Source organism: Ursus maritimus, unplaced genomic scaffold (assembly GCF_017311325.1).
Source record: "Ursus maritimus isolate PB19 unplaced genomic scaffold, ASM1731132v1 scaffold_3, whole genome shotgun sequence".
Taxonomy (NCBI): Eukaryota; Metazoa; Chordata; class Mammalia; order Carnivora; family Ursidae; genus Ursus; species Ursus maritimus.
This window is the reverse complement of record NW_024425563.1, coordinates 12,321,110-12,348,994: the sequence shown is the minus strand read 5'-3', so window position 1 is coordinate 12,348,994 and position 27,885 is coordinate 12,321,110. Positions and strand designations below refer to the sequence as shown.

At 42.1% G+C, this 27,885-nt stretch overlaps 1 protein-coding gene across 1 annotated transcript in view; it reads left to right on the top strand.

Moving 5' to 3' along the window:
* The window catches only part of LOC103669102 (probable maltase-glucoamylase 2), an 89,618-nt gene that overhangs the window by 27,532 nt on the left and 34,201 nt on the right, over positions 1–27,885 (top strand). The window contains exons 15-29 of the mRNA XM_040643909.1: positions 3,175–3,346; positions 3,849–3,965; positions 6,694–6,848; positions 6,996–7,080; positions 8,427–8,483; positions 9,243–9,367; positions 10,217–10,305; positions 11,053–11,096; positions 19,521–19,688; positions 20,880–21,035; positions 22,155–22,370; positions 25,069–25,223; positions 26,279–26,447; positions 27,012–27,108; positions 27,566–27,678. Of these exons, the coding sequence (XP_040499843.1) occupies positions 3,175–3,346; positions 3,849–3,965; positions 6,694–6,848; positions 6,996–7,080; positions 8,427–8,483; positions 9,243–9,367; positions 10,217–10,305; positions 11,053–11,096; positions 19,521–19,688; positions 20,880–21,035; positions 22,155–22,370; positions 25,069–25,223; positions 26,279–26,447; positions 27,012–27,108; positions 27,566–27,678 (1,918 nt within the window). The remainder of the gene's footprint in view (positions 1–3,174; positions 3,347–3,848; positions 3,966–6,693; positions 6,849–6,995; positions 7,081–8,426; positions 8,484–9,242; positions 9,368–10,216; positions 10,306–11,052; positions 11,097–19,520; positions 19,689–20,879; positions 21,036–22,154; positions 22,371–25,068; positions 25,224–26,278; positions 26,448–27,011; positions 27,109–27,565; positions 27,679–27,885) is intronic.

Here is a 27,885-nt window from a genome sequence, read left to right as displayed (position 1 = left end):
ATCCCTATAACTTTAGCCTGTGGAATAGTGTGTGTACTTAAGATGTGTGTTGCCTAGCCGCCTGGCCTGAGGTAGGGACGTCTGGAAGGGCCTGCAAGGGGCCTGGTGAGTCCGAGGCTGCAGCTGCCCCTGTTTTTTTCTCCAGCACCATTTTGCCCTCCCGACTTTGTATTATGGGGGGATTGCCCAGGTGAGAGAGAGTCCCTGTCCCAATTAATGCGAAAGTTTTGATCTCCATAAAAGAAAGACTGCAGGAGGAAGGACACACGTTTCTGATTTTGTTATCCTCTCTTTTCTGACCTCTGTCTCTCTCACTCTACCTTTCCCGGGAAACAAGCTAGAAGAGTAAGGCTCCGTTTCCTCATCTTTGAAAGGAGAGGCTTGGATTAATGTTTCCCACAGTTCTTTCTTGTTCCAATCGATTTCGACCCTAAGATGCTTCTGTCTAAGAACAGAAGGTGGGAGGGGTAAGAAAGGATGGGCAGCAGGAGGGAAAGAGAGTTTCAAATTGCTTTATTGCTACTGTCTCTCTGTAATAAAAGTGCTGTAAGATCGTGAGGGGGTTGGCTCATATATTCTAATAGCTATGATTAATAGTTAAAAGGTAACTATGATGGAGAAGGTTAAGTGCCCTTCTTAAGTCTCTGGATCAGGCAGAATGACCTCAGTTCCCGGAGAGCAGTGGGGATAAGTGGAACTTGGCCTTGGGATAGGAGGCAGAATGGTGAAAAAGCAAATAAGATGTTTTTGTTCAGTGGGATCTGAGCGTCAGCAACATTTAAGCCATAGATCTGATGAGTATTTGGCTCAACCTTCCTGGAACTATCGTTTGGGGGCAGTGGTTACTGGTCTACTCCAAGAAGGAAGTTCTCCTCCAAGCTGAAAGTAGAAAGACCAGATCCCCTCAGAGATCAGGACCGACGTCGGCTGGACCTGAGGGACAGAAAAGAGAGATTTGAGGATCTCTGAATAAGATTGTTCCTCTGGGCTAGAAAACACAGACTTATCTAATCTGTGGTACCATAAAGGTCTGCCTCTAGATAAACCTGTAGCCTCAGATAACTTTACCCCTGTTTCGGTTTCACTCTGTGCAACCTGAATATATTTCTTTCAGGATCGATGATTACAGAGTACCGTAAACCTTCTAGCCAGTGCCAATAAAGGCAACGTGCCTTCTTGTCAAGATCAAAGTAGGCATGAGGGTAGGAGTTGAAGAGTGAGTGTTCTCTATGCTACCTTTATTTTTTGGTCATTAAATTGTCAGAATGGAGGACTTCACTCTTTCAAACCCATCTCCTACTTCAGAATTTTCTCCCTTTTGCCGTTCTAAATCATTTTGCATTTATAGGCTCCCCATAAGGTAGTACCCAGTAATATGAAGTTGGGGAGCACTGGTGGCTAGGACAGTGTCTGTGAGGAACTGCCCAGGACCTGGTGACACACTTGTCTCAGACCATGTACTGAAAGGAAAGATAGAAGGGCTCACAGCGATTATGGGTCAGGTATCACCATCCCATAGTTGTGATTTTGTTTAATTTCAGGTCGCTAAAGGAAGGTATGAACTGCTTAGCATGGAAGGAGGAGGGAGAGGCATTTCAGGAAATTGCCTATGCAAAAGAGTATTCAGAACAAAAGCTAGGACAATAGCTTTCATCTCACTGTGTTTTTACCCCACCTCATGTTCCCCTCCACCCTGAAGTAATTATCTTTCTGAATTCCACGTTTTCAATCCTTTGCTTTCTCTTTAATGGAGTCTTATTTGACATATGAAATTTTGTATGTAGTACAATGAAAATTATATTTTATATTTTAATAGCATTTAACTTTATAAAGAGTATCATATGTCATCTTTTGAGACTTACTCATTTAAAATTAAAAAACAGATTAGCAAGTGTTAGAGAGGTGTAAAGACAAAGAATCTCAAAAATGATAGTTCTACCTCGACATAATCCATAGAATCAAGAGAACTGAAAAGGACATAACTTTTTTCACCACGTGATCCACTGTTACTTAGCATCATCAACTATATACCACTCAAAACCATCTACTATACCTCCAGTGGGAGATGTACACACTGGGACTTACTGGCAAAGGGGCCAAACACCTTGGCTGTGGTCAAACAAATCAGATTTCAGGTCATGCTTCTGCCACCTCTTAACTGCTGTAAGCTTCAGTTTCTTCATCTTTAAAATGTAATAATAGCTCTTCAGAGTGACACTTTCTTAATTAAAGACATTTGAACGTTAAAAAAATAAAAAAATAATATAAAATTAATATTATTTTGCATAGATTAAGAGTCCCTAACATTGAGAATCGCTAATAATAAGTTCTGAAGCTTTAGAGGAACCCAGTTGCCTAGAACCCAGCTGGTGTACATACTGTTCTCGTAGGCCAGCGGAGGTTACAGAGTTCCAACCTGAGCTGGTGTTGTGCTAAACAGGATTGATTATAAAGGGGCAGCAAGACATGGCAACAAGGGACATTGGAAAAGCTTTGTCTAAAGGGAAAAGATGGGGTCAAGAACTCAAGACATGGCTCCAATGTATTGTTGACCAAAAGGGCCAGAACACAACCAGATCCAACAAGAGAAAGAGGGCATAATCAAGAGGACAGGAATGTAGAGACATTTCTTGGGGGACTGGACATTGGAAAAGCTTTGTCTAAAGGGAAAAGATGGGGTCAATAACTCAAGACATGGCTCCAATGTATTGTTGACCAAAAGGGCCAGAACACAACCAGATCCAACAAGAGAAAGAGGGCATAATCAAGAGGACAGGAATGTAGAGACATTTCTTGGGGGACTGGACTGTAGAGGGTTAGACTGTCTTTTATGAAGTCTGAAACCTTATTCAGAAGTGAGAAAGAAGCTCTTGAAAATGCTAAACTGGGTGAGGGCATTAAGGAGGACACATGATGTAATGAGCCCTGGACGTTTTATGCAACTGATGAACAACTAAACTCCACATCTGAAACTAATGATACACTATATGTTAAGTGATTGAATTTAAACAAAATAAGATAATAAAAAAAATGCTAAACTAGTTTTCTCACCTAGTTTATGAAGCCCTGATGTTTTTTCTGTTTGGTTGGAAAGCCCATTGCTCCCCTTGGGTACAGGTGAGTCCTAGATATTCACAGCTTACTTCACATTCAATCGATTGTATTCCTTTTCAGAGCCATGGAGAATATCTTCCCCAACAAAAGTAGCTTCATCTTATCCCGCTCTACTTTTGCTGGATCTGGCAAATATGCTGCACACTGGTTGGGGGACAATGCAGCCACATGGGATGATCTCCGATGGTCCATCCCTAGTATCCTTGAGTTCAACCTATTTGGTATCCCCATGGTGAGTTTCACTCTCAACCGAGGAACTTTAACCTTTTGTCTTTGGCATTCTTTCCTTTACTAGTCTTTTAGATGTTAAAAACCAAGGAGCATTTATGTCTCCCTGTGGTATTAGAAAATCCATTTTTATATGTGGCATGTCTTTTGAAGATAGAATGGTCAAACTTTATCATTGGGTAGTCATCCATGGAATCTTTGAAGTTAGCATGAAGATACCATAAGTAAAATATGTTAGCATCACAGAAAATTCCATTAGCAAAACATCAGTGAATAGCAAAGTATAAAATTGGGAACTGAACATTGAAATGAGCTCTTGTCAACTGATCCATGATGTGCATTTGCTGCTTTCTTACATTTGGCTGGGGGCTGGCTCTGAAAGCCTGGGACCTCTGTAAACATGAAATGATGGAAATAAGATTTTCCCCCCTTATTGCAAAGGTATACAGTCAATGCTTTTGCCACTATCACTGACCACTGTGTTTGTATGTGCGATTATTCTCCAGGTAGGTGCCAACATCTGTGGTTACACAAAAAATGTCACAGATGAGCTCTGCACAAGATGGATGCAGCTTGGAGCATTTTATCCACTATCGAGGAATCACAATGGGCCTGGGTTCAGGGTAAGGTCCCCAAGAGAAGCAATGCAAACTTCTTGGATTGTCTAATCTACTTGCTTTTAAAAAGGAACGAAAAAAAAAATCCTGCAGGTTGGCCATTAGTGCAGAAGGAGAGTAGATAAATTTTGGGTCATAGACCAAAAGAGCAGAGTATTGGGATAAAGGTGCATGACAAGTATATACATATTGAATGATTTTATTGTGATTTATACTGATTTATATTGATTTTCTTAACTCACCAATGAAGGTGAGAAGGGTTGTTCAAATTTCTGTGGTGCTGCTATCACTTACTTTTGTTACCACCTGTATAAGATGGGACAATTGGAGTCCACTGGTATTTTACCTCAAACAATACAAGGGAAACCACTTCTAGATATGGAGGAGAAAGGAGGGATGGTTTAGGGAGTGGCAGGCCAGTGATCTGAAGATTTTTTTCACCTTCTTACAACTTTCTATCTTTCTATGAATGCTTTGCAAGACCCTCCCCTCCTTACTACTTTTTACTCTTTTATCCTTTTCTATCAAAATCATGTTTTTGATGGGTGGAGTATATAGAAGTGGGCTCAGAGCCCCTCTTAAGGAGATGTCTGGGACAATGGTAGGAGCAAGAAAGGTGGAATGCCCTTTATTTTAATGAAGCAATCTGCACTTGAAGTGTTTCAAAATTGAGTAGGTCAGCTCTTAATAGGCTCAACAGGGTAACTTACTGATGATCATTTTAGCTGCCGTTCTTGACTTTGTCTCTAACTTGGAAACGACTCACAGCCAAATCATCAAAATATTTTATCCCCAGACTGTCCTAGCCATTTGCAATCTGGAGAGAGTTGAGTTACTTCTGGACTTCTAAGCAGGTGACTGGGAGCAGGTTTGGCAGGTTGCCTTCCTCTTGAGATGGCCTGGAAGGAGTTAGATAGATAAGAGCCCTCGGATCACTTAGGCTGCTAAGTTACAGTGCTTGTTTGCCTGTCCCTCCAGGAGTTCTATGCAATAGAATGATAATGAGAGCCACACATTAAGTTTAAATGTGAATTTAAAAAGTAAATAGAAACAGAAGCAATCATTTTAAATATGTTTTGTGTAACTCAGTATGTCCATAACATGATCATTTCAACCTGTTTAATACAAAATATAATCAATAAGATATTTTATGTTCTTTTCTTTCTACTAAGTCTTCAAAATTCAAGTGCATTTTACACTTACAGCAGATCACAGTTTGGATGCTAAATTTTCAGCAGTTGGAGTGCAATAACCCAAAACATAAAGTTATATTTAATGGAAAAATCTTTTATTTAAAAATATTTTATTTTTATTCTTCATTTTATTTAAAAATAGTTCTTTGAAAATATTCCGTTTTTAGGATTATATTTAAATTAATTCAAGTCAAGTAAAATTAAAAGTTCAGTTCCTCAGTCTTACTAACCACATCTCAAGCGTTCAAAAGCTCCCCGTGGTATACGGCCACCATAGTGCAGCTCTGCACTTTGTTGGTTGGAGACCCGAGTGATGGAGGATGTGGAATGTTATTTTCTTTGGTGTTTGGCCTCAGGATTTTCATGAGCCCTACTTTGGGGGCATAGAGTGGTCTCCTGGAGTAGACCACTCTACTTTCTATTCCCTTTGAAGGGAGGAAATGAGCATTTTCAGGAACAAAAGAAAGGAATAAATTTAAGTAATTTTCTCTAAAATTCAGTCCCAGTAATAGAGTGCAGGATGACAGATCTCAATATGACTTACATTATCTTTCATATCTTACAAATTACAAGGAAAATGAACAAAATGAGCCCCATCATTAATGGAAAAGTTCTGTTTCTGGGTCCTAAGAAAATTAGATTTCCCTTCTAAAGGGTTTTTTCTTTGCTCTTCGATAAAGTCATGATTTCTTTGTACATTGTATACTGAAAAAAAAAATAGAGGTCACTGTCTTTGGGGTAGAGAAAAGAAAACAAATATCGATGGTGAAAACATTACAGATAAAACTAGATGCAAATTTTAAAATTGCAAATTCATAAAATTTCATGGAAAGGAAAAGATGGATTATAGATCGTGGTGGTAGGCAATGCAGCCTAAGACAGTGGGTTTCAAATTCAAATTCTTTTTACTGGTTGTACAACTTACTGTTATTATTATTATTAGCCAAATGAAGTATTATGAGAAACCTCAATATATAACAGGTCAGTTAAGAAGGGAGCAGGGGCCACTCTAGCCCCTTTATCTCCATGGCAACCTCCATATTTTTTTAATTGACTTATTAATTTAGAGAGAGAGGGAAAGCATGTGTGAGAGGGGCAGAGGAAGAGAGAGAGAGAATCCCAAGCAGACTCCACGCTGAGTGCGGAGCCCAATGCAGGGCTCAATCTCATGACCCTGAGATCACGATCAGAGCCCAAACCAAGAGCCTGATGCTTAACCGACTGCACCACCCAGGCACCCCCTCTGTGGACTTCTTTATCACCCTTGAGGCTACCATAGACCGGGATCAGAAAACACATGTCAAATTTAAACTCTGTCATGCGCTTGCAGTTTACATTGGGAGAGTCATGTAATCTTTGATACTGCTTTTTCATCTATAAAATCGAGAAACAGTACCGAGATCCATTTAGTTTTGGAAATACTTTGATACCTTCCAAGTTGGAGCACATAGCTACTTTCATCCGAGAAAACTTCTCATCATAAGGGAACAAACTTGTAAAACACAGTGGAAATATCTCATATCTGCTTCATTTTCCTCTAGGACCAGGATCCGGCTGCCTTTGGCGAGCACTCTCTGCTGGTGAATTCCTCCAGATATTATCTGAACATCCGCTACACCCTGCTGCCCTACCTCTATACCCTCTTCTACCGAGCTCACGCCCGGGGGGACACCGTAGCAAGGCCCCTGGTCCATGAGTGAGTTTCCTGACCCACAAAGAATTCCTTTCAGATTGTTCTTTTCACTTGCCTTGTTAGTGGTAGCAAGGTTGGTCTGGATCTTGTTGCCACCTAGTGTGCCGTTGTCCTGTACTGGAGGCTTCCTCTGCCTACTCTGTTTTCCAGGTTCTACCAGGACCCAGCTACTTGGGATGTGCGCGAGCAGTTCTTATGGGGGCCTGGACTCCTCATCACACCTGTTTTATATGAGGTATGTTTATAATCTGAACAATGGGGTGGAATATCACACTTGTCCTCGTGGCTCTATAGCTGAATAAGCTGAGTCTGTAGTATCTATGGCTGCATTTAAATATGAATATAAATATACATATGGGACACCTGGGTAGCTCAGTCAAATGTCTGCCTTCGGCTCAGGTCATGATTCCAGGGTCCTGGGATTGAGCCCCATGTTGGGCTCCCTGCTCCATGTGGAGTCTGCTTATCCCTCTGCCTCTCACCCTGCTCATGCTTTCTCTCGTTCTCTCTCATTCTCTCTCTCTCAAATAAATAAATAAATAAATAAATAAATAAATAAAATCTTTTTAAAAAATAAAATAAATATAAATATGAATGAGAGAGATCATGAAAGTTTGGAAATTAGAAAAATAGCAATTCTTGGGGCGCCTGGGTGGCTCAGTCATTAAGCGTCTGCCTTTGGCTCAGGGCGTGATCCCGGTGTTATGGGATTGAGCCCCGCATAGGGCTCCTCTGCTGGGAGACTGGTCTTCCTCTCCCTCTCCCCCTGCTTGTGTTCCCTCTCTCGCTGGCTGTCTCTCTCTCTCTCTGTCAAATAAATAAATAAAATCTTTAAAAAAAAAAAAAGAAAAAGAAAAATAGCAATTCTTGGTCCCACTACCCCACCAAGCAAAACAATTTCTGCTTTGTAAAATTACCTTAAAACTTGTTTTCTTAAGCATATGACCATGGATTGATAGGCTTTAAATGCCTTGTGAGTTTGGGCTGGCCATCTCTCTGTGCTTCCTTTTGACCAGAGGACCTGTGCTCTTGGGCTTGGGCTGGGGAAAGAGAAGAGGTGAGAGAGGAGCAGGGAGGGAGGTCTGGGCAAGGGGGAGGGCGTTAGTCTGGAGACCAGATATGAGGGACCACACGTACCCTCCCAAAATGTGAGGGGGGAAGTGTGGGGGAGGGATCAGGATGGTGCTGATCACTTTATAAACCTGGGAAATCTCCAGTGTACTAATGTCAAAGGCCCATCTCTTGGCAGGTGCTGTGAGCAGCCGCAGTCCTGCTGGAAGGCCCTCCTAGAGGCCTGCCTGTTTCAGTCTTCTCCCACCTGTCAGATTACACAAGTAACTCAGTGAACGAACTTTCTCTGCTTCTCTTAGAAAGTTCAGGAGCCTAGAAGCTTAATTTCTAGGCACGGCTCTGCTTTGGGTAAACTGCCCAACTTTTCCGAGTATTGGTATCTGTACCTGTAGAATGGGATGGTCCCAACCACCTCTCAGGATTGTTCAGACAAGCACGTGCAACCACACGTGAGTTCTGTGTAAACTGTAAGCGGCATTCTGATGTTGCTCACTATTGGTGTTTCCCTAGGGTGTGGACCGAGTGAAAGCTTACATACCAGACGCCATCTGGTACGACTATGAGACAGTAAGTAAGGCAGTCCGCTTGGGTCAGAGACCAGCCTCTAGCAGGGGGCAATTCTAAGGCAGGAGTCCTGTGAGGAAGGCCTTTCTAGGTGTACTCTGAAATAATTTGAATAACCGGGGTAGGTTTAGGGGAATTTTCATTGTATCAACCTGGCTGCTATGCAGCTATGAGAACTAGTAATTGGCCTTAGGCTGAGATACCCTAGTGAGTGAGTGAAAGCCCACTTGTGGAAGAATCACTACATGGTATAATTCAAGGAAATAGGGCACATTGGAGTCTCAGATCTGCTATCTATTTCAATTATGCCTTAGGCAACCCTTTGCTTTTGGAGGGTCTTTTCTTTTCATTCTTTTTTTTTTTTAAGTTTTTATTTGAATTCTCATTAGTTACAATATAGTATAATGTTAGTTTCAGGAGTAGAATTTAGCGATTCATCACTTACGTGCAATACCTGGTACTCATCACAAGTGCCCTCCTTAATGCCCATCTCCCATTTGACCCATACCTCCCCACCTCCCCTCCAGCAACCCTCAGTGTGTCCTCTGTGGCTTAGAGTCTGTTTTATGGTTTGTCTCTCTCTTTTTTGGCCCCTATGTACATCTGTTTTGTTTCTTAAATTCCACCTACGAGTGAAATCATACAGCATTTGTCTTGCTCTGACTGACTTATTTCAAATGAGACAACTGAACTAGAATGGTCTGCACGGTCCTTCCTAGTCCAGCGGTCCATTATCTGCTCTGTCGTCCTTCTGTTGGCTAGGGAGTAGCCATCCAGTGGAGGAAACAATGGGTGGAGATGCTGCTGCCACTCGACAGGATAGGACTTCATCTCCGAGGGGGCTTCATATTTCCCACCCAGCAGCCCAACACAACCACAGAGGCCAGGTAGGCTCCTCACTCTTCTAAGGTGTGACTGCCCTGGCGCTCCAGGGAAGCATGTTATGGGACAGGCAAATGGACACCAAAAGTGGATAAATCAAGGGAAAATATCTCCAGTCAGGAATCTATCTTCCCTCCTTTCAAGGTCATCCCCAGAGTGCACCTTTGTGTTCATTTAGCAGGTGAGGTAGCCTTAGCTCCTTCACATTTCTAGAGTCTCACTTGGGAATTGAATCAGATTTTAAGAACAGTCAAAATAATCATTTGTGAGGATTTCCCTATGACCAGAAACTGTCTTCAAGTAGATTTCCTTGGGCATGAGAGAATGCAAATTAAATAGGAGGTAAGAGTTATCACATGGAAATGAACATAGCTTCCAAGGTCAAGAGCCAGAAAGTTCAGGTTCAGACCCCAGCTCTATTACCAGATGTGCTGCCATGGGCAATGTCCTCTCTGTGTTGCTGCCTAGCACAAGCAAACTGGGGGTGACAATAGTTTGACTGTTCAGTGTCATCATGCAGGTTAAGCGAAATAATAGTCATGATTTACTGTATATAGGACACTTAGAAGAATGGCTGGTGCACGGTAAGCACCCAGTAAGTGCTGATTGTTGGTAGAATCACAAACCCAGTCTTTGGCAGGAACTGCCTCCTTTTACCACTCTTCTTATGCTCATTCATTACCAACCTCTGCTGTCTATCCACAACCAGCGTCCATGTTTCCAAAGGATGTCAATATCTACTCTGTTTCTGGGGTAGACTCTGAGTTCATCTGTCCCTGCAGCATGAAAGGGGCTGGCTGAACAAAGTTCTATGCCTTCTTCATTCTCTGAAACTGAGAGTTGCTCTTTTACAGTCGGAAGAATTCCCTGGGACTCATTGTTGCCTTGGACTACAAGAGAGAGGCATGGGGCGAGCTGTACTGGGATGATGGTGTGTCTAAAGGTAGGCTTCCCTGTGGTCCCCTCCCTGAGATTCTCCGTGAAAAGTAGTCATTGCAGACTGTCCAATATGGCACTAACCCTGTTATCATCGGTGCTGATTTCTGTAAGTTTAGAATCAACTTGTTCTGGAAGTTTGGCTAGCCAAACACAATGCATTAAAATAGACTTCAAATGAGCAACTCGTATCTTATTAACTACCAAAACAACAGACATTATTTGGTTTAATTACTCTCTTCTTTGGGTATCATTACCAATACCAAATAATACATTTTGTTAATAGATTTTTAAACTACTGCTTTGGTTACTGTTGAGGGGGAAGTAATTTGTATAGTGTGCTCTTCCACTGTAAGATTCCCATGGAAGTAACTGACATAAGCTTATGGTCTGTGATTATATTAAAAACACGGCCCTGAGTAGAATTAGCATTTATTAATATTTATTGGATATTTATTGCACTGCGGGCAGGGGATATGAAGATGAATAAGACATAGGCACTGCCCCTGAGGAACTCCTGGGCCAGCAGGATGGATGCAATGTGCATGCAGATGACTATAACTGCAAGTCACAATGTTTTAAATGCCAGCAAAATGGTGCCACAAAGTGCCATGCGAGTTTGGAGGGTGAAGCATTTAGGGTTGGTTGAAGTGGTCCAGGAAATTGGTTGGGTAAGCAGAGAAAAAAAGAGAAAAGCATGACCGCACGGCTCCTCTGCTTCCTGTAATAACGGGTACTCCTCTTTCTCTTCTAGATGGTGAAAAGCAGTATATTCTGTATGATTTTTCTGTCAGCTCTGTAAGTACTGTTTTTGAGGAACACACAGTGTATGTTCTTTTCTGTGATGGCTTTTTGAGTTTTTGGTTTGCTGCGATGCTTGGTCATGTGGAACAAGGGCCATGCCAGTGGTGGTCCCAGAAGGGACTAGAGTTAAAATGAGAGTTTTTAATCTATGTTGGATATATAAACCTCTCAAGTCAGTATGACTTCATGAAGAATTTGTTTTTTTTTTTTTCTGGGGAAAAAAAATCATTGTCTCTGAGCTTGATATAATGAGTCCTGGCTTCTGGAATGTGTCCTTGGCAGGGAGACCAGGGTACAAGTATGTGTGGGATGAGTGGTATGGGGCCTTTCTAAGTTCTTCCATAATGGCCTTCCTTTCCAGCCCCCAAATCTTGGCACAGGTATTATGTGGTGGATTTGAAAGGTTGGAAGATACAGAAAGGTACGGATCATCACTTGCCTCATCTCTGTCTCCCAAGGGCACCGAGAGGAAGAAAGGCAGTAACGCTAGCATAGGATATGAGAATGCTAATTTGATTTTCTTAGAAGTCTGATTGTGCATGGGTAGAGATTTCTTTTGTGCGATATCTCTTTCCTTTATTTCTGCTTTCTTTTAAGAAAGGAAGAATGAAGAATAAGAAAGCATGTTGTTTTTTAAACTATCCTTTTTATTTTGAGATAATTACAGAGCCCCCCACAGTTGTAAGAAATAATACAGAGTTTCCCTTGTCCCCTTTACCCAGTTTCCCCTCATGGGAACATCTTGTCCTTTCAAGAACGTGATGTAGATGGAATCATACAGCATGTAAGCTTGGAATTGGCTTTTTTACACTTAGCAAAATTCTCTCAAAATTCATCAAGTTGCTGTATATTAACAATCTATTCCTTTTTGTCGCTGAGTAGCATTCCAAGATATAGATGTCTACCTTTTGTTTGACCATTCACTTAATAAAGAGTATCTGGGTTATTTCCAGTCATAGCTATTACAAATAAAGCTGCTATGAACATTCATGAACAGGTTTCCATTTGTCTGGGATAGACGCCCAAGAGTGCTGTTGCTGGGTCTTACAGTTTTTGCATGTCTAGTTTTCTGAGGAACTGCCAAGCCGGTTTTCAGAGTGGCCGTACCATTTTGCATTCCCACCAGCAATGTTTGGGTAACCCAGTTTCTCTGCATCATAACCAGCATTTATGTTGTCACTTTTTTTTTTTAACTTTAGCTCTTCTAATAAGGGTATAATGACCTGTTATTGTGGTTTCAGTTTGCATTTCTCTGATGTCTAATAATGTTGACCATCTTTTCATTTGCCATCTGTGTATATTTATATTCTCTTAGGTGAAATGTCTATCTACTTCTTCTGCCCATTTTCTCATTGACCGGCTGATTTTTCTGTTCAGTTTTGAGAGTTATTTGTATGTTCTAGAGAGGATTTCTTTGTTGGATACATGGTGTATAAATATTTTCTATCAGTCTATAGGCATGTCTTCTCATTCTTTCAACAGAGTCTTTCACAGAGCAAAAGTTTTAAATTTTGATGGGTCTAATTTATCATTTGTTTCTTCTATGGATTATGCTTTTTGTTGTCCACAGTAAGGACTCTTTCTATCCCTAGATCTTGAATATTTTTCTCCTATTTTTTCCCTAAAAATTTTAGTTTTGCCTTTTACATTTAAGTCTGTGATCTGCTTTGAGTTAATTTTTATACATGATGTGAGATTGAGGGGCAGGTTGTATTTTTGGCCTCCGGATGGCCAACTGTCCCAGCACTGTTTGTTGGAAAGGCTCTCTTTTCTCCACTACATAACTTTTGCACCTTTGCAAAAAATCACTTGGGCACGTTTGTGGGTCCCTGAATCTTTTTAAACATCAAAGTGCCCCCCCACCTTTTTTTTCTCAAGTCTTCAGTTCTACCTTGGTCAGAGCTCAACTTCATCCCTTTTTTTTTTTTTATAGTTTTTTTTTTTTTTAATTTTGGTTTTTTTTTTTTTTAATGATTTTTTTATTATATTATGTTAGTCACCATACAGTACATCCCTGGTTTCCGATGTAAGGCTCGATGATTCATTAGTTGTGTATAACACCCAGTGCACCATGCAATACGTGCCCTCCTTACTACCCATCACCAGCCTATCCCATTCCCCCACCCCCCTCCCCTCTGAAGTCCTCAGTTTGTTTCTCATAGTCCATAGTCTCTCATGTTTCATTCCCCCTTCTGATTACCCCCCCTTTCTTTATCCCTCTCTTCCCCTACCGATCATCCTAGTTCTTATGTTCCATAGATGAGAGAAATCATATGATAGTTGTCTTTCTCTGCTTGACTTACTTCACTTAGCATTATCTCCTCCAGTGCTGTCCATGTTGTAGCAAATGTTGAGAACTCGTTCTTTCTGATAGCTGAGTAATATTGCATCGTATATATGGACCACAACTTCTTAATCCAGTCCTCTGTTGAAGGGCATCTCGGCTCCTTCCACAATTTAGCTATTGTGGACATTGCTGCTATGAACATTGGGGTGCATATGGCCCTTCTCTTCACTACGTCTGTATCTTTGGGGTAAATACCCAGTAGTGCAATGGCTGGATCATAGGGTAGCTCAATTTTTAACTTTTTAAGGGACCTCCACACTGTTTTCCAGAGTGGCTGTACCAACTTGCATTCCCACCAACAATGTAGGAGGGATCCCCTTTCCCCACATCCTCTCCAACAATTGTTGTTTCTTGCCTTGTCAATTTTTGCCATTCTAACTGGCGTAAGGTGGTATCTCAGTGTGGTTTTGATTTGAATTTCCCTGATGGCTAATGATTTTGAACATTTTTTCATGTGTCTGTTAGCCATTTGTATGTCTTCATTGGAAAAGTGTCTGTTCATATCTTTTGCCCATTTTTTGATTTGTTTATTTGTTTCTCGTGTATTGAGTTTGAGAAATTCTTTGTAGATCTTGGATACCAGTCCTTTATCTGTAGTGTCATTTGCAAATATATTCTCCCATTCCGTGGGCTGCCTCTTAGTTTTTCTGACTGTTTCCTTGGATGTGCAGAAACTTTTAATCTTGATGAAGTCCCATAAGTTCATTTTATCTTTTGTTTCTCTTGCCTTTGGGGATGTGTCATGAAAAAGGTTGCTTTGGCCGATGTCGTAGAGGTTGCTGCCTATGTTCTCCTCTAGAATTTTGATGGATTCCTGTCTCACATCGAGGTCTTTCATCCATTTGGAGTTTATTTTTGTGTATGGTGTGAGAGAGTGGTCAAGTTTCATTCTTTTGCATGTAGCTGTCCAATTTTCCCAGCACCATTTATTGAAGAGACTGTCTTTTTCCCACCGGATGTTTTTTCCTGCTTTATCAAATATTAGTTGCCCAAAGAGCCGAGGGTCCATTTCTGGGCTCTCTATTCTGTTCCATTGGTCTATGTGTCTGTTTTTGTGCCAGTACCATGCTGTCTTTGTGATCACAGCTTTGTAGTACAGCTCGAAATCCGGCATTGTGATGCCCCCAGCTTTGTTTTTCCTTTTCAACAGTTCCTTGGAGATTCGGGGCCTTTTCTGTTTCCATACAAATTTAAGGACTGTTTGTTCCAGTTCTTTGAAAAATGTCCTTGGTATTTTGATCGGGATAGCATTGAAAGTGTAGATTGCTCTGGGTAGCATGGACATTTTAACTATGTTAATTCTTCCGATCCATGAGCATGGAATATCTTTCCATCTTTTTATGTCTTCCTCAATGTCTTTCAAGAGTGATTTATAGTTTCTAGAATATAGGTCCTTTACGTCTCTGGTTAAGTTAATTCCAAGGTAACGTATGGTTTTTGGTGCTATTGTAAATGGGATGGATTCCCTAATTTCTCTTTCTTCGGTCTCGTTATTCGTGTATAGAAATGCAACTGATTTCTGAGCATTGATTTTGTATCCCGCCACGTTACTGAATTGCTCTATAACTTCTAATAGTTTGGGAGTGGCTTCTTTTGGGTTTTCCATATAGAGTATCATGTCATCTGCAAAGAGAGACATTTTGACTTCTTCTTTGCCAATTTGAATACCTTTGATCCCTTTTTGTCGTCTGATTGCTGTTGCAAGGACTTCTAGTACTATGTTGAATAATAGTGGCGAGAGTGGGCATCCTTGTCGAGTTCCTGATCTTAAGGGAAAGGCTTCCAGCTTTTCCCCATTGAGAATAATATTTGCAGTAGGCTTTTCATAGATGGCTTTTATGAGATTGAGAAATGTACCTTCTATTCCTACACTCTGAAGGGTTTTAATCAGGAAAGGATGCTGTATTTTGTCAAATGCTTTTTCGGCATCGATTGAGAGGATCATATGGTTCCTGAGTCTTTTCTTGTTGATATGATGTATCACGCTGATTGATTTGCGAATATTGAACCACGCTTGCATCCCAGGTATGAATCCCACTTGATCGTGATGGATAATCCTTTTAATGTACTGTTGGATTCTATTAGCAAGTATCTTGTTGAGGATTTTGGCGTCCATATTCATTAGGGAAATCGGTCTGTAATTCTCCTTTTTGATGGGGTCTTTGCCTGGTTTGGGGATCAAGGTAATATTGGCCTCATAGAATGAGTTTGGTAGCTTTCCTTCTGTTTCTATTTTTTGAAATAGCTTTAGGAGAATAGGTATTATTTCTTCTTTGAATGTTTGGTAGAATTCCCCAGGAAAACCGTCCGGGCCTGGAGTTTTGTTATTTGGAAGGTTGTTTATCACTGACTCAATTTCTTCATAATTAATTGGCCTGTTTAAGGAATCAATTTCTTCCGGTTTCAATCTTGGTAGTTTATAGGTTTCCAGGAAGGATTCCATCTCTTCCAGATTGCTTAGTTTATTGGCATATAGCTGTTGATAAAAATTTCTAATAATCCTTCCAATTTCAATGGTGTTCGTCGTGACCTCTCCTTTTTCATTCATAATTTTAATAATCTGGGTCCTTTCTCTTTTCTTTTGGATAAGTCTTGCCAGTGGTCTGTCAATTTTATTGATTCTCTCAAAGAACCAGCTTCTAGTCCTGTTGATCTGCTCTACTGTACTTCTGGTTTCTGCTTGATTGATTTCAGCTCTAATTTTGGTCAACTGCTTCCTCGTGCGTGGATTAGGCCTGTCCCTCTGTTGCTGTTCCAGCTTCTTGAGGTGAGAATATAAAAACTGCATTTTAGATTTTTCTATTCTTTTGAGTGAGGCTTGGATGGCTATGTATTTCCCCCTTAGGACTGCCTTTGCAGTATCCCATAGGTTTTGGACTGTTGTATTTTCATTCTCATTGGTCTCCATAAATTGTTTAATTTGATTTTTGATTTCCTGGTTTATCGAGTCATTCCTGAGCAGGATGGTTCTTAGTCTCCAAGTGTTTGAGTTTCTTCCAAATTTTTCCTTGTGGTTGAGTTCCAATTTCAGAGCGTTGTGGTCTGAGAATATGCAGGGGATAATTTCAATCTTTTGGTATCGGTTGAGACCTGTTTTGTGTCCCAGAACATGGTCTATTCTTGAGAATGTTCCATGGGCATTAGAATAGAATGAGTATTCTTTGGTTCTGGGGTGTAGTGTTCTATATATATCTATGAGGTCCAACTCGTCGAGTATGGCATTCAAAGCCTTTGATTCTTTGCTTAGTTTTTGCCAGGGTGTTCTGTCTATTTCTGATAGTGGAGTGTTGAGGTCCCCTACTATTAATGTATTTTTATTTATATGTCTCTTTATTCTGGTTAAGAGTTGGCTTGTGTATCTTGCTGCTCCCCTGTTGGGGGCATATATATTTATAATTGTCATATCCACTTGTTGAATACTTCCCTTAAGAATAATATAGTGCCCTTCTGCATCTCTAACTATAGTCTGTAGTTTAAAATCCAATTTATCTGATATGAGAATTGCTACCCCAGCTTTCTTTTGAGGTCCATTTGCGTGAAAGATGGTACTCCATCCCCTTACTCTCAGTCTGAATGCATCTTTGGGTTTGAAATGAGTCTCTTGTAGACAGCAAATGGATGGGTCATTTCTTTTTATCCAATCTGCAACCCTGTGGCGTTTTATGGGATGGTTCAAACCATTTACATTAAGACTGATTACTGAGAGATATGATTTTAATGATGCCATGTTGCCTGTAAAGTCTTTGTTTCTATAGATTGTGACTTTCTGTTCTGTATCACTCTTGGGGCCTTTTTACTTTTATAGAACCCCCCGTAATATCTCCTGTCGGGCTGGTTTCGTGGTTACGAAATTGGTTAGTGACTGGCGATTCTGAAATGTCTTTATTTCTCCATCAATTCTGAATGACAGCCTTGCTGGATAAAGGATCCTTGGCTGCATGTTTTTCTCTGAAAGAGCTTTAAATATGCTCCCCCAACCCTTTCTCTCATTCCAGGTCTGTGTAGACAGGTCTGACGTAATTCTGATGCTTTTGCCTTGGTACGTGAGAAATTTCTTTGCCCTGGCCGCTTTCAATACTGTATCCTTGCATCTAATATTTGCGAATTGCACTATGATGTGACGTGGCGTAGGTTTGTCGTGGTTGAGCTTGGGAGGGGTCCTCTCTGCCTCTTGGACACGAATGTTTGTTTCCCTTGCTAGATTAGGGAAGTTTTCAGCTACAATTTGTTCAAATATCTCTTCTAGACCTCTGTTTTTCTCCACCCCCTCGGGGATGCCGATGATTCTAACATTGGATCGTTTCATTGAGTCAGTAATCTCCCGTAACCTACATTCGTGGGCGTGGATTTTTTTAAGACCATCTTCTATTTTCATTTTTTCCTCTATTAACCCATCCTCCAATTCACTAACCCGTTCCTCTGCTTCTGCGACCCTGGCCGTCAGAGCCTCTAGTTTTGCCTGCATTTGGCTCATAGAATTTTTAATTTCTGTCAGATTCGCTCTCATTTCTGTCCTTAGGGATTCTATATTCTCAGTAACCTTTTCGTTAATAGTTTTTTCAATTCTACTCATCATTTTGACCATCGTTACTCTGAATTCCATTTCTGATAATTTGGTTACATCCATATCCATTATTTCTGTGGCAGAGGCCACAGACTCACTGTCTTTTCTTTGCTGGGGGGGGCTTCTCCTTCTTGTCATTCTGATGAGGAGAGGTTGCGGGGTTGTCCAGAGCCCAAATTATTGACTGGGTCCCAGGCCGTGCCCCTTGTTTTATAGGGATCTTAGGGATGTGGGCTTCTTCTTTAAAGATTTTATTTATTTATTTATGTGGCAGCCAACCAGCGAGAGAGGGAACAGAAGCAGGGGAGTGGGAGAGGAAGAAGCAGGCTCCCAGCGGAGGAGCCCGATGAGGGACTCCTTTCCGGAACGCCGGGATCACGCCCTAAGCCGGAGACAGGAGTTCAATGACTGCACCACCCAGGCGCCTCGGGTTGTGGGCTTCTTGATTTTTCAGCCTGCCTTCTGGGGGAGGGGCCTGCCGCGCCGATACACAGGCAGCCCTGTTTGGGTAGAGTCTCCGCGTCCCCTCAATACTCAGCGCTGGAGATGTTCATTTGTAGAGATCCAGATGCGTCTTCCTGCGTCTCAGGCTGGTTCTGTGGTTGTTTAGGCTGGTCTGGTACCTATCCAGCTCGACTTGGAGGACCGGCTGAAAACGGTGTCTTCTACTCCTCCGCCATCTTAACTCCCCCCTCCGAATCATTGTCCCTCATCTTCTAGTAGCAGCCAGGGCATTCCTGGTACAACTTGTTCTCTTCACATTCAAGGTGCAGAGCCTTTAAGGAGCTTTGAACAGGCGTATTTACGCCCTTTCAGAACCGGCAAAATGTCCCCCTTCTCTAGGCTCCAGCCAGAGTCAACTTCATCCCTTTTGAAATGTGGTTACCTGGGAAGGTTGTCTGCTTCCCCGGGACTTCAGTCTTCTCCTCTCAAGAATTGGCTCATTGTAGCTTCAGCCTCACAGCTTGCTGTCGGAAAGGAACACGATGCTTAGCACCGTGCTTCGCAGAGAGTAAACACTCATAAATTTTAGCTCCTATCCTCATTATCATTAAAATAAAAAGAAAAATGTATTTGGGCACTGTGTGTGTGCATGTGTGTGTGTGCGTGTGCGTGCGTGTGCGTGCGTGTGCGTGCGTGCATGTGCGTGCGTGTGTGTGTGGCTTCATCTTTGTGTGCCAATAGGTCTGTGTATGTGCTGATGTCTTTTTGTTTGTTTTAAGAGCACCCATTTTGTCCACTTGGAAATTCTGTGATGTCAGGAGCATATTTCTTGAGCGATGAAATCAATAAATAACCAATGAACCAAAGCAAACACGAAATGTTACTGAAAGATTGAAGACCATGAAGAGTCTGGGTTAGCGAATTCCCTAGGGATGATCACCAGGCACCAATTAGAACTTCAGAGATAAAGGACATATTCAGATGTCAGAAAGATGTTGAGCAGTATTTGGTGATGTACCTGGCTTCTAAACAGATGTTTTTGTGTTGTTTTTTTTCTTTCCAGAACCGTCTTCAGGCAAATATTATAAATAATAGCTATACGGACCCTAACAACCTCATGTTTACAGATATCATAATCTTGGGAATGGACAAGCAACCTACTGATTTTACCGTCTTACTTAATAATTCTGCCACCTCCATTTCAAATGTTGCCTACAATGTTTCATCAAAGGTGGGAGACTGTTCCATCCTTGCAGGGCCCTTGTCAAAAGCCCTGGCCTAAGATTCTGACAGCCAGAGATCCCTTGCTTTTTCGACTTTGGGCAGTTACGGAGACAGCTGGCTTGCTGCAAAATCTACCATACCACAGGGCAGTTGCAGAAGGAGAAACATATGCGTGCTAACTATGGACTCCTGACCTTTGTTTGCATCAGAACACTGACGAAGGCAGTGGGAGCTGGGACCCTGAGGCAAGGCAGTTCTTCTCTGGGTGGATTTAAAAAGAGACCTGCTGATCCCAGATGTGATGTAGTGAAAACAGGATTCAGCACATTAGCCTAGTTCTGGAGAGTATTTACATGTTAGTCCTCTCATTTCAGTTAAAGACTGTCTTTGTTTGAGACACAATTGACACACCACTTTTATACCATTACAGAAAAGGAGAGTTGAAGAGAATACGAGGGGTAATCCCAGTTCTGCTCTTATTGAATGAGCCCTTACATGCTAATCTTTAACAAAAGGTTCTGATTGTTAGTGGACTATTTCAAGTGCTGGGAAATTCACTATTTCTTAGGGCAGCCCCCTTCCATTTTGACAATGCAGATAGCAAAAAATCAGAGCCTGGTTTCTGTACTAGGCAGAATGGGGTTCCAGTCCTAGCTCTGCTGTCTCCTAGCTGTGAGATCTTGGGCAAAGCATTAAACCTCTCTAATCCTCAGTTTTCTATTTTGTAAAATGAAGATAGCCATATTATTTCCAGAATAGAATTACCTTCTAGGATTGATGGGGATAATGCATATAAAGTGGATATCACAGTGATTGGCCCATATAAATGCTCCATAAAGTTTAACTATTGTTATTACTGCCATCATTCTTACCACGTGTGAGCACCACACCCAGAGGGCAATGAGTCTTACAAAGACAGCCCTGCTTGTGATCTGTACTCCCTAACATGATGAAAGCCCTTCCCATTCAATATTCCACAGTGACTCCATGAGGTGAGAATGGTCGGGAATAAGCCAAGATCGTTTTCCCAACAGGGAGGTCAAAAGCCCCAGAGGATAAAAATAATATTCCAAATACCCCATGACAAAGTGGTGTTGGATTAAGGGCTAGCTCCCTTTCCAGGTCATCAGGGAAGGACATTAGCCAGGTGGCTCAACCTCACCTTATGTGTCATGTGGCCTCCTTTCTCCTTCCTCAGGTGGTGGAGATCAGTGATCTCAGGGGACTGATACTCGGTCAAGGATTCTCCATTGAATGGAAACTTCCAGTCAGTGACCTGGAGAAATTCAACTGCTACCCTGAGGATGCTGCCGTCTCTGAGGAGAGTTGCAAGCAGCGGGGGTGCCTTTGGGAGGTAATGATCAGGGACACATTACCGCAGTGAGCAGGAAGCTGGAAAAACTATCCCATGAATAATTAGACACCTAGAAAACACTTCCCCAATATTGATGGGTTGAAGGGTAATCATCCTTCAGAAAGAAAATGACATTATGTCAACTGATAAATTATTTTGCCAGCTCCATGTGAGAGGTGGTCAGTGTTTTCCTCAGATACCCTGAATCAGAAGACACTTATGGGCACTCTGGCTCTCTCTCCTCTAACCACAGCATTTAAAACCCCACTTTTATTTTTAACACAGCAATAATACATTGGATATGCATTGTGCATTGAGTATTATAAGTGATTTTTTTTTCACCTGTTAGAGAGTCCATGAGGAAGGTAAGGTAAGACTGTTTCTCTTCATTGGAAAAACAGAATGAAAGCCAGAGAGATTATCTCAAGGTCACAATGGCAGCAACGAGGACACTGGGAACAGAACCCTGCCTGAGGATTCTAGTCTCCAGATCAGGCTTCCTGCTGACCCTTCCCTGCCCACCCAGGAGAGGAGGGCAATGGGCATGTGTTTTTTAAATGGATGTATTCATTTGCTGGTGCTGTCATGAAAAAAGTACCACAAACTAGGTGACTTGGAACAATAGGAATGTGTTATCTCAGCGTTCTGGGAGCTAGAAGTCTGAGCTCAAGGTGTCAGTTGGTTCCTTCTAAGAAAAGGGAGGGAGAATCTGTCCCATGCTTTTCTCCCAGATTCTAGTGGTTCTCTGGCACTCTTTGGTCTTGCTTGGTTTATAAAAACATCACCCCGATCTCTGCGTTCTTCCTCACATGGGGATCTCACTGGCTGCAGCTCTGTCTCTGGGTCCAGTTTCCCCTTTCAATAAGGACACCAGGCATATTGGATTAGGCCGATCCTAATGATCTCATTTAACCTGATCATCTCTAAAGATCCTACCCAAATAAGGTCACTTTCACAGACACCAGGGTAGGACTTCACATCTTATGGGGGAATCAGAATTCAGGCCACAATAATGGGCATGGTGTAAGAGCCTTACTCTGTGTGAACCAACTTCTTTAGGAATCAGACCCTCGAAGTGTGGGGTTAGAGGCTGATGGGGAATTTCTCCTCTTGTTCCAGTCCACAGCTGTTCCTGATGTGCCCACCTGTTACTACGACACCATCCCTAGTTATGCCGCCAGTAACATTCAGTACCTGCCTACGGGCATCACCACAGACCTCGCCCACCTCGGGGCCCCTGCATCAGCCCGGGCTGCCTCTCGCTCGCTCTCCACGCCAGTCAGCCTCCTCCGGCTGAGCGTGGTCTACCACACAGAAAACATGCTGCAGTTCAAGGTAATTTCCTCAGTGGTGCAGGTTCTGATCTTCCACACAGAGTTCTTACAGCTCCATGCGGATGAACGTCATCGAAACACCGTTGGTCCAAATCCATCATTTTACGGACAAAGGCGCCATGGCCCAGAGAGGTAAAGGTTAGAGACTTAGGAGCATGGTAGAACCAGGATGAGACCTTGGACCCACCAGGGTTGTGAATATCCTGCACTGCCAAGTGCTCAGTGGTAAGTGTCCTCAAAGAACCCCTCCTAGGCCTGTGAAAAATGTGGTTGCTCCATGGGAAACTCACCCAAGTGGCATTAGCTCACTTCCAGTTAGAGTTATTTTTCTTGCAGCGGTTCTTAAACTACAGAGAGCACCAGAAGGACTCACAGGTCTTGTTAAACTCAGATCACGGGGCCTCTGCCCCGAAGTTTCCAGTCCGAGAGTCTGCGTCCCTAACACGTTTCCAGGTGATCCCGATGCTGCTGTGGGTCAAGGGGCCATGCTTTGAGACCCACAGCTCTGCTCTGAGGGCAGTACAACGTGAACCACATGTATTTCCTCAGAGCCACACTCCTAAGAATGTATTTGAAAAAAAATCGAATGCAGTACATTTTAATAGCATTTTATTTACCCAACACGCTGAAATATTATCTCACCACGTAATCCAAATATAGTTATTGAGATAGTTTAGAATCTTTTAATCATACTAACTCTTCAGATTTGGGTGTGTAGTTGGCACTTATAGCAAGTCTCAATTCAGATTAGCACCTTTTTAAAAATTTTATTAATTTTTTTATTTTTATAATAATATTTTTTAATTATATTATGTTAGTCACCATACAGTACATCCTTGGTTTTTGATGTAAAGTTCCATGATTCATTAGTTGCGTATAACACCCCGTGCACCATGCAATACGTGCCCTCCTTACTACCCATCACCAGCCTATCCCATTCCCCCGCCCCCTCCCCTCTGAAGCCCTCAGTTTGTTTCTCAGAGTCCATAGTCTCTCATGCTTCATTCCCCCTTCTGATTACCCCCCCTTTCTTTATCCCTTTCTTCCCCTACCGATCTTCCTAGTTCTTATGTTCCATAGATGAGAGAAATCATATGATAATTGTCTTTCTCTGCCTGACTTATTTCACTTAGCATAATCTCCTCCAGTGCTGTCCATGTTGCAGCAAATGTTGAGAAATCGTTCTTTCTGATAGCTGAGTAATATTCCATTGCATATATGGACCACAACTTCTTAATCCAGTCCTCTGTTGAAGGGCATCTCGGTTCCTTCCACGATTTGGCTATTGTGGACAATGCTGCTATGAACATTGGGGTGTATATGGCCCTTCTCTTCACTACGTCTGTATCTTTGGGGTAAATACCCAGTAGCGCAATTGCTGGATCATAGGGTAGCTCAATTTTTAACTTTTTAAGGGACCTCCACACTGTTTTCCAGAGTGGCTGTACCAACTTGCATTCCCACCAACAATGTAGGAGGGACCCCCTTTCTCACATCCTCTCCAACAATTGTTGTTTCCTGCCTTGTCAATTTTTGCCATTCTAACTGGCGTAAGGTGGTATCTCAGTGTGGTTTTGATTTGAATTTCCCTGATGGCTAATGATTTTGAACATTTTTTCATGTGTCTGTTAGCCATTTGTATGTCTAGCACCTTTCCAATGTTTAATGGCCACAAGTGTCTGGTGGGTCCACTGCTGGGTGTTAGAGACAGAGACCACAGCAGGTGCCTCACAAGGTCATCTTTATGTGTAACAAAAAGATCATCTCAGGGAATGAATTCTAAAGCCAGTAACTTCCCAACTGGGGTAAGCAGGCTCCTTTTGTTAGGGCTTGGGGTGAATATCAGAAGAGGGTTTTAACATCATAATGAAGCTGAGATAACTGTGCCCGCCCTTTCTGATTCATCTACATAGACCTCTCCTCAAATGTTTCTTTTCCTGTTCCAGCAATTCCATAGTTTCTAAGAGATGAAGTTACAGTTAGGCAGAAACTTCTTTGGAGTTTCCTGAGTTGGGGGGGTCAATCTTGAATTCAGGGGGTCACAGGGTCTCACCGGTGACAATACCTCCTTGGACAACTCAGCTCTAAACATTGTTTTTCACACTGTGTTGGCGGAATCACTCCAGGGATCTTGTGAAAATGAAGATTCAGATTCAGAAGGTGGAGGGGAGGGAGGCCTGAGATTTTGCATTCCTAACAAGCCTCCAGGTTATACTGCTGCTTTGGGTCTGAGAAACACAATTTTAAGAAGCAGGGCTATGGACAAAACTTGTCTTAAGCATCTGGAAGCTCAACCAGTAAGATCTGAGTCCGTATACAAACTCGGTTCTCTAGTTACTGACATATATATACAGGCCTAAACAAAATCTTACACAATTACGTGCACGTCCATATTCATGTACACACACACACACACACACACATTCCATCCATGAAATTCTATACACTGGATTCATAAATTATTTAGAGGAAGTGCCCTCCCTGCTTCCGAATAGGTATTTCAGAGGCATTTTGGAGTTTAGGATCCATAGTGAGCACTGGAGGTGGAGAGGCTTCACACCTATTTGCTTTGGCATATTTGATACCTCCCAATGTGATTCAAACTGTCCAGAAAACATGGGAACTGAATTATATGAGCTGGCAGGAGGGATTTGTCTAAGATTATTCCATAAGAGAGTTTCCTTCTCTCTTCTTGTTAGATCTTTGATTCCATGAACAAAAGGTATGAGGTCCCAGTGCCTCTAAACACCCCTCCCTCTCCAGTTGGCTCCCCTGAAGACCGTCTGTATGACGTCAGGATTCAGAACAATCCTTTTGGGATCCAGATTCGACGAAAAAGCTCCAGCACTGTGATGTAAGCACTATTTATTTAGTTCTCATTAAAGTGGTTCTAGGTCTAAATACTGTGGTTCTAATTAATACACATAAAATATTAATCTTAGAGACAATATAAATAAGTATGTGTGTGTGTGCGTGTGTGTGTGTGTTAAACAGGGAGTGGATCTATTGCTCCATTTTCTACTAGTCACTAACTCATCAAGAAAAATTCATCAGAGGCTTAAAATAAGTGTTGCTTGATTTCAGAAAAAAAGAAAAATGCATGTTCTACTCATTGTGCTTGTTAAATAGAACAGAAGTCTTTTTAATAAGCAGGACAGAATACCTGGGCTAGAAATCAGCTCTATATAGCCTCATTCCAAAATAACAGAAGACTCAGGAGAGAGGGAACGTTTACTAAGGAAAGAGAAACAGCTCTCACAATCTTTGCTTCCATCAGCGCTGCAGACGTAAAGCCTTTCCCAATGTTAAACGTGAAAAGAGTCGTCAATTCGCATCCCTTGTCCTGCTGCTGAATGGAATGAAGTGAAGGTCTGGATTTTGCCTGGGGCTGACGTTCCCCTTCCAAGTAGAAAGTATCCCCTGTCTGCGCACATGCAGGCAGCCTTCGGCTCTCTTTGGACTGTGTGGGTCTCACTTGAGTCCGTTGCCTTCTTTGCCAAGAAGTCCTTTGGCCAACCCAGAAAAGTCATTCGAAGAGCTTCACCCTTTACTGTTGGGAAATTTGCTTAGACCTTGTTTATTTATTCATACGTGTATTCAAACTGATACCCCAGACAATGATACCTAGAGATAAAAAGATGAGTGAGAGATAGTCCTTGCCTCGGAGGAGCCCATGACCCAGAAAAGGAGTTCTCAGCCTTGCAGACCGCAGAATAAAAATGCAAATGCAGAACGTTGGCAGTGAGTCATGGCCATTGTTCTGAGCTCTGTCATCTTACAATATTTGAACCTGGATCCAGCTGGGCATTCCTTTAGGAGGCTTTGGAACCAACTAGAATTCCCAAGTGGGCCCAGTGCTTACTCTGGCCTGTGATCAGTGCAATGTGGAGGTATGCCTTTGTGTTGCAGTTGGGATTCTCAGCTGCCTGGCTTCACGTTCAACGACATGTTCCTCTCCATTTCTACTCGCCTCCCCTCTCAGTACATCTATGGCTTTGGGGAGACAGAGCACACAGCTTTCAGAAGAAATATGAACTGGACCACGTGGGGAATGTTTGCTCGTGATGAACCCCCAGCGGTAAGCACAGAAGAACAAGACTATCAATCCGTTTCTCCCCGTGTAAATGAATCTCAGTCCATATGTACATGTATAAGTGCTCTATTAATCAGCTTCATCTTATATTGATAAATTCTGTTCTCAGATGAAATAGGCCACAGGTTATGCTCCTTCTGTCCCTAACATATTTTTTTCCTATGGACTATGGATTTTACTTCATAAACTTTTCTTTAGTATATTCTATGTGTCAGGTACATGTCTTATTTAATAAAATGCTGTCTGTTCTCCAGAGGTTTATGGGTTAGTAAGAGAGAGAGAGAGAGATGCAGAATTAATGGTAACCCTGTATAATCAGTGCTATAGTAGAATTATGTGATAATAAACGAGGATGGTATAGAGGGGGAGGGCACCTGCTTTTTTGTTTGGGGTGGAAAGGAAGGTTAAGGAAGGTTTCATGAAGGACATGACATTGTGGTGAATCTTCAGTATTGAATAGGAGCTTGCTGTTTGGGTTATGATGTAGAAACAACTTTTTGGATATTTCTTTTTTTGATTACTGCCTACTCTCCCCCATGACTCTCCCAGTACAAGAAGAATTCCTATGGCGTCCACCCCTACTACATGGCCCTGGAGGAAGATGGCAGTGCCCATGGGGTGCTTCTGCTAAACAGCAATGCCATGGGTAAGACAGCGGCATGTCCCCATGTACCACCATAACCAGCTGTGACCACTTTCCCTGGATCTGGAATATCAATAGAACTAGAGAAATTCAGGGGCAAGGGAAACGGGACAGATAAACTGACTTCCTCTCCCTCTCTTCCTTCCTTCTTTCCTTCCACATTTATAAAGAGCTTTAGGCCAGGTATTAGCGGTAAAATTTTGACCAAACTGCATGACCTTCTTTTACTGTGACAGTTTAACTTCCTTTCACAGAGTGATACACGATGTTGAGATTAAGATTATGTTTGGGGTACCTGCAAACCCATCTGTTCCACTGCATGAGAGAAAATTTCCAGAGAAGGAGAGCATTAAAGAAAGAGAGAGAGTGTAGAGTACATTTTAGGGCAGATTCCCTATCTGGGTGATGTGTGGCTCCAAGGACTCATTGTCTTCTTCTTCTCCTTTCTTTTTTTAAACAGATGTGTCATTCCAGCCCACTCCTGCCCTGACATACCGCACCACAGGAGGGATTTTGGACTTTTATATGGTTTTGGGGCCAACCCCTGAGCTTGTAACTCAACAATACACTGAGGTTAGAATATGCATTGAAAAACAATCCAATGTGTATTGGGTATTACCGTGTTCTTAGCACTGAGATAGGTCGATTTTTGTTTCTGTGTCCCTTGGGTATTCCTACTTCATCATTTCTATCTTTCCTGAAGTTAGGTTCTCATGTTACAGGTATAAAGGCATAAAGATACCCCATGTGTCTCTTAATTATTTGCTAAGCATCCTAAGA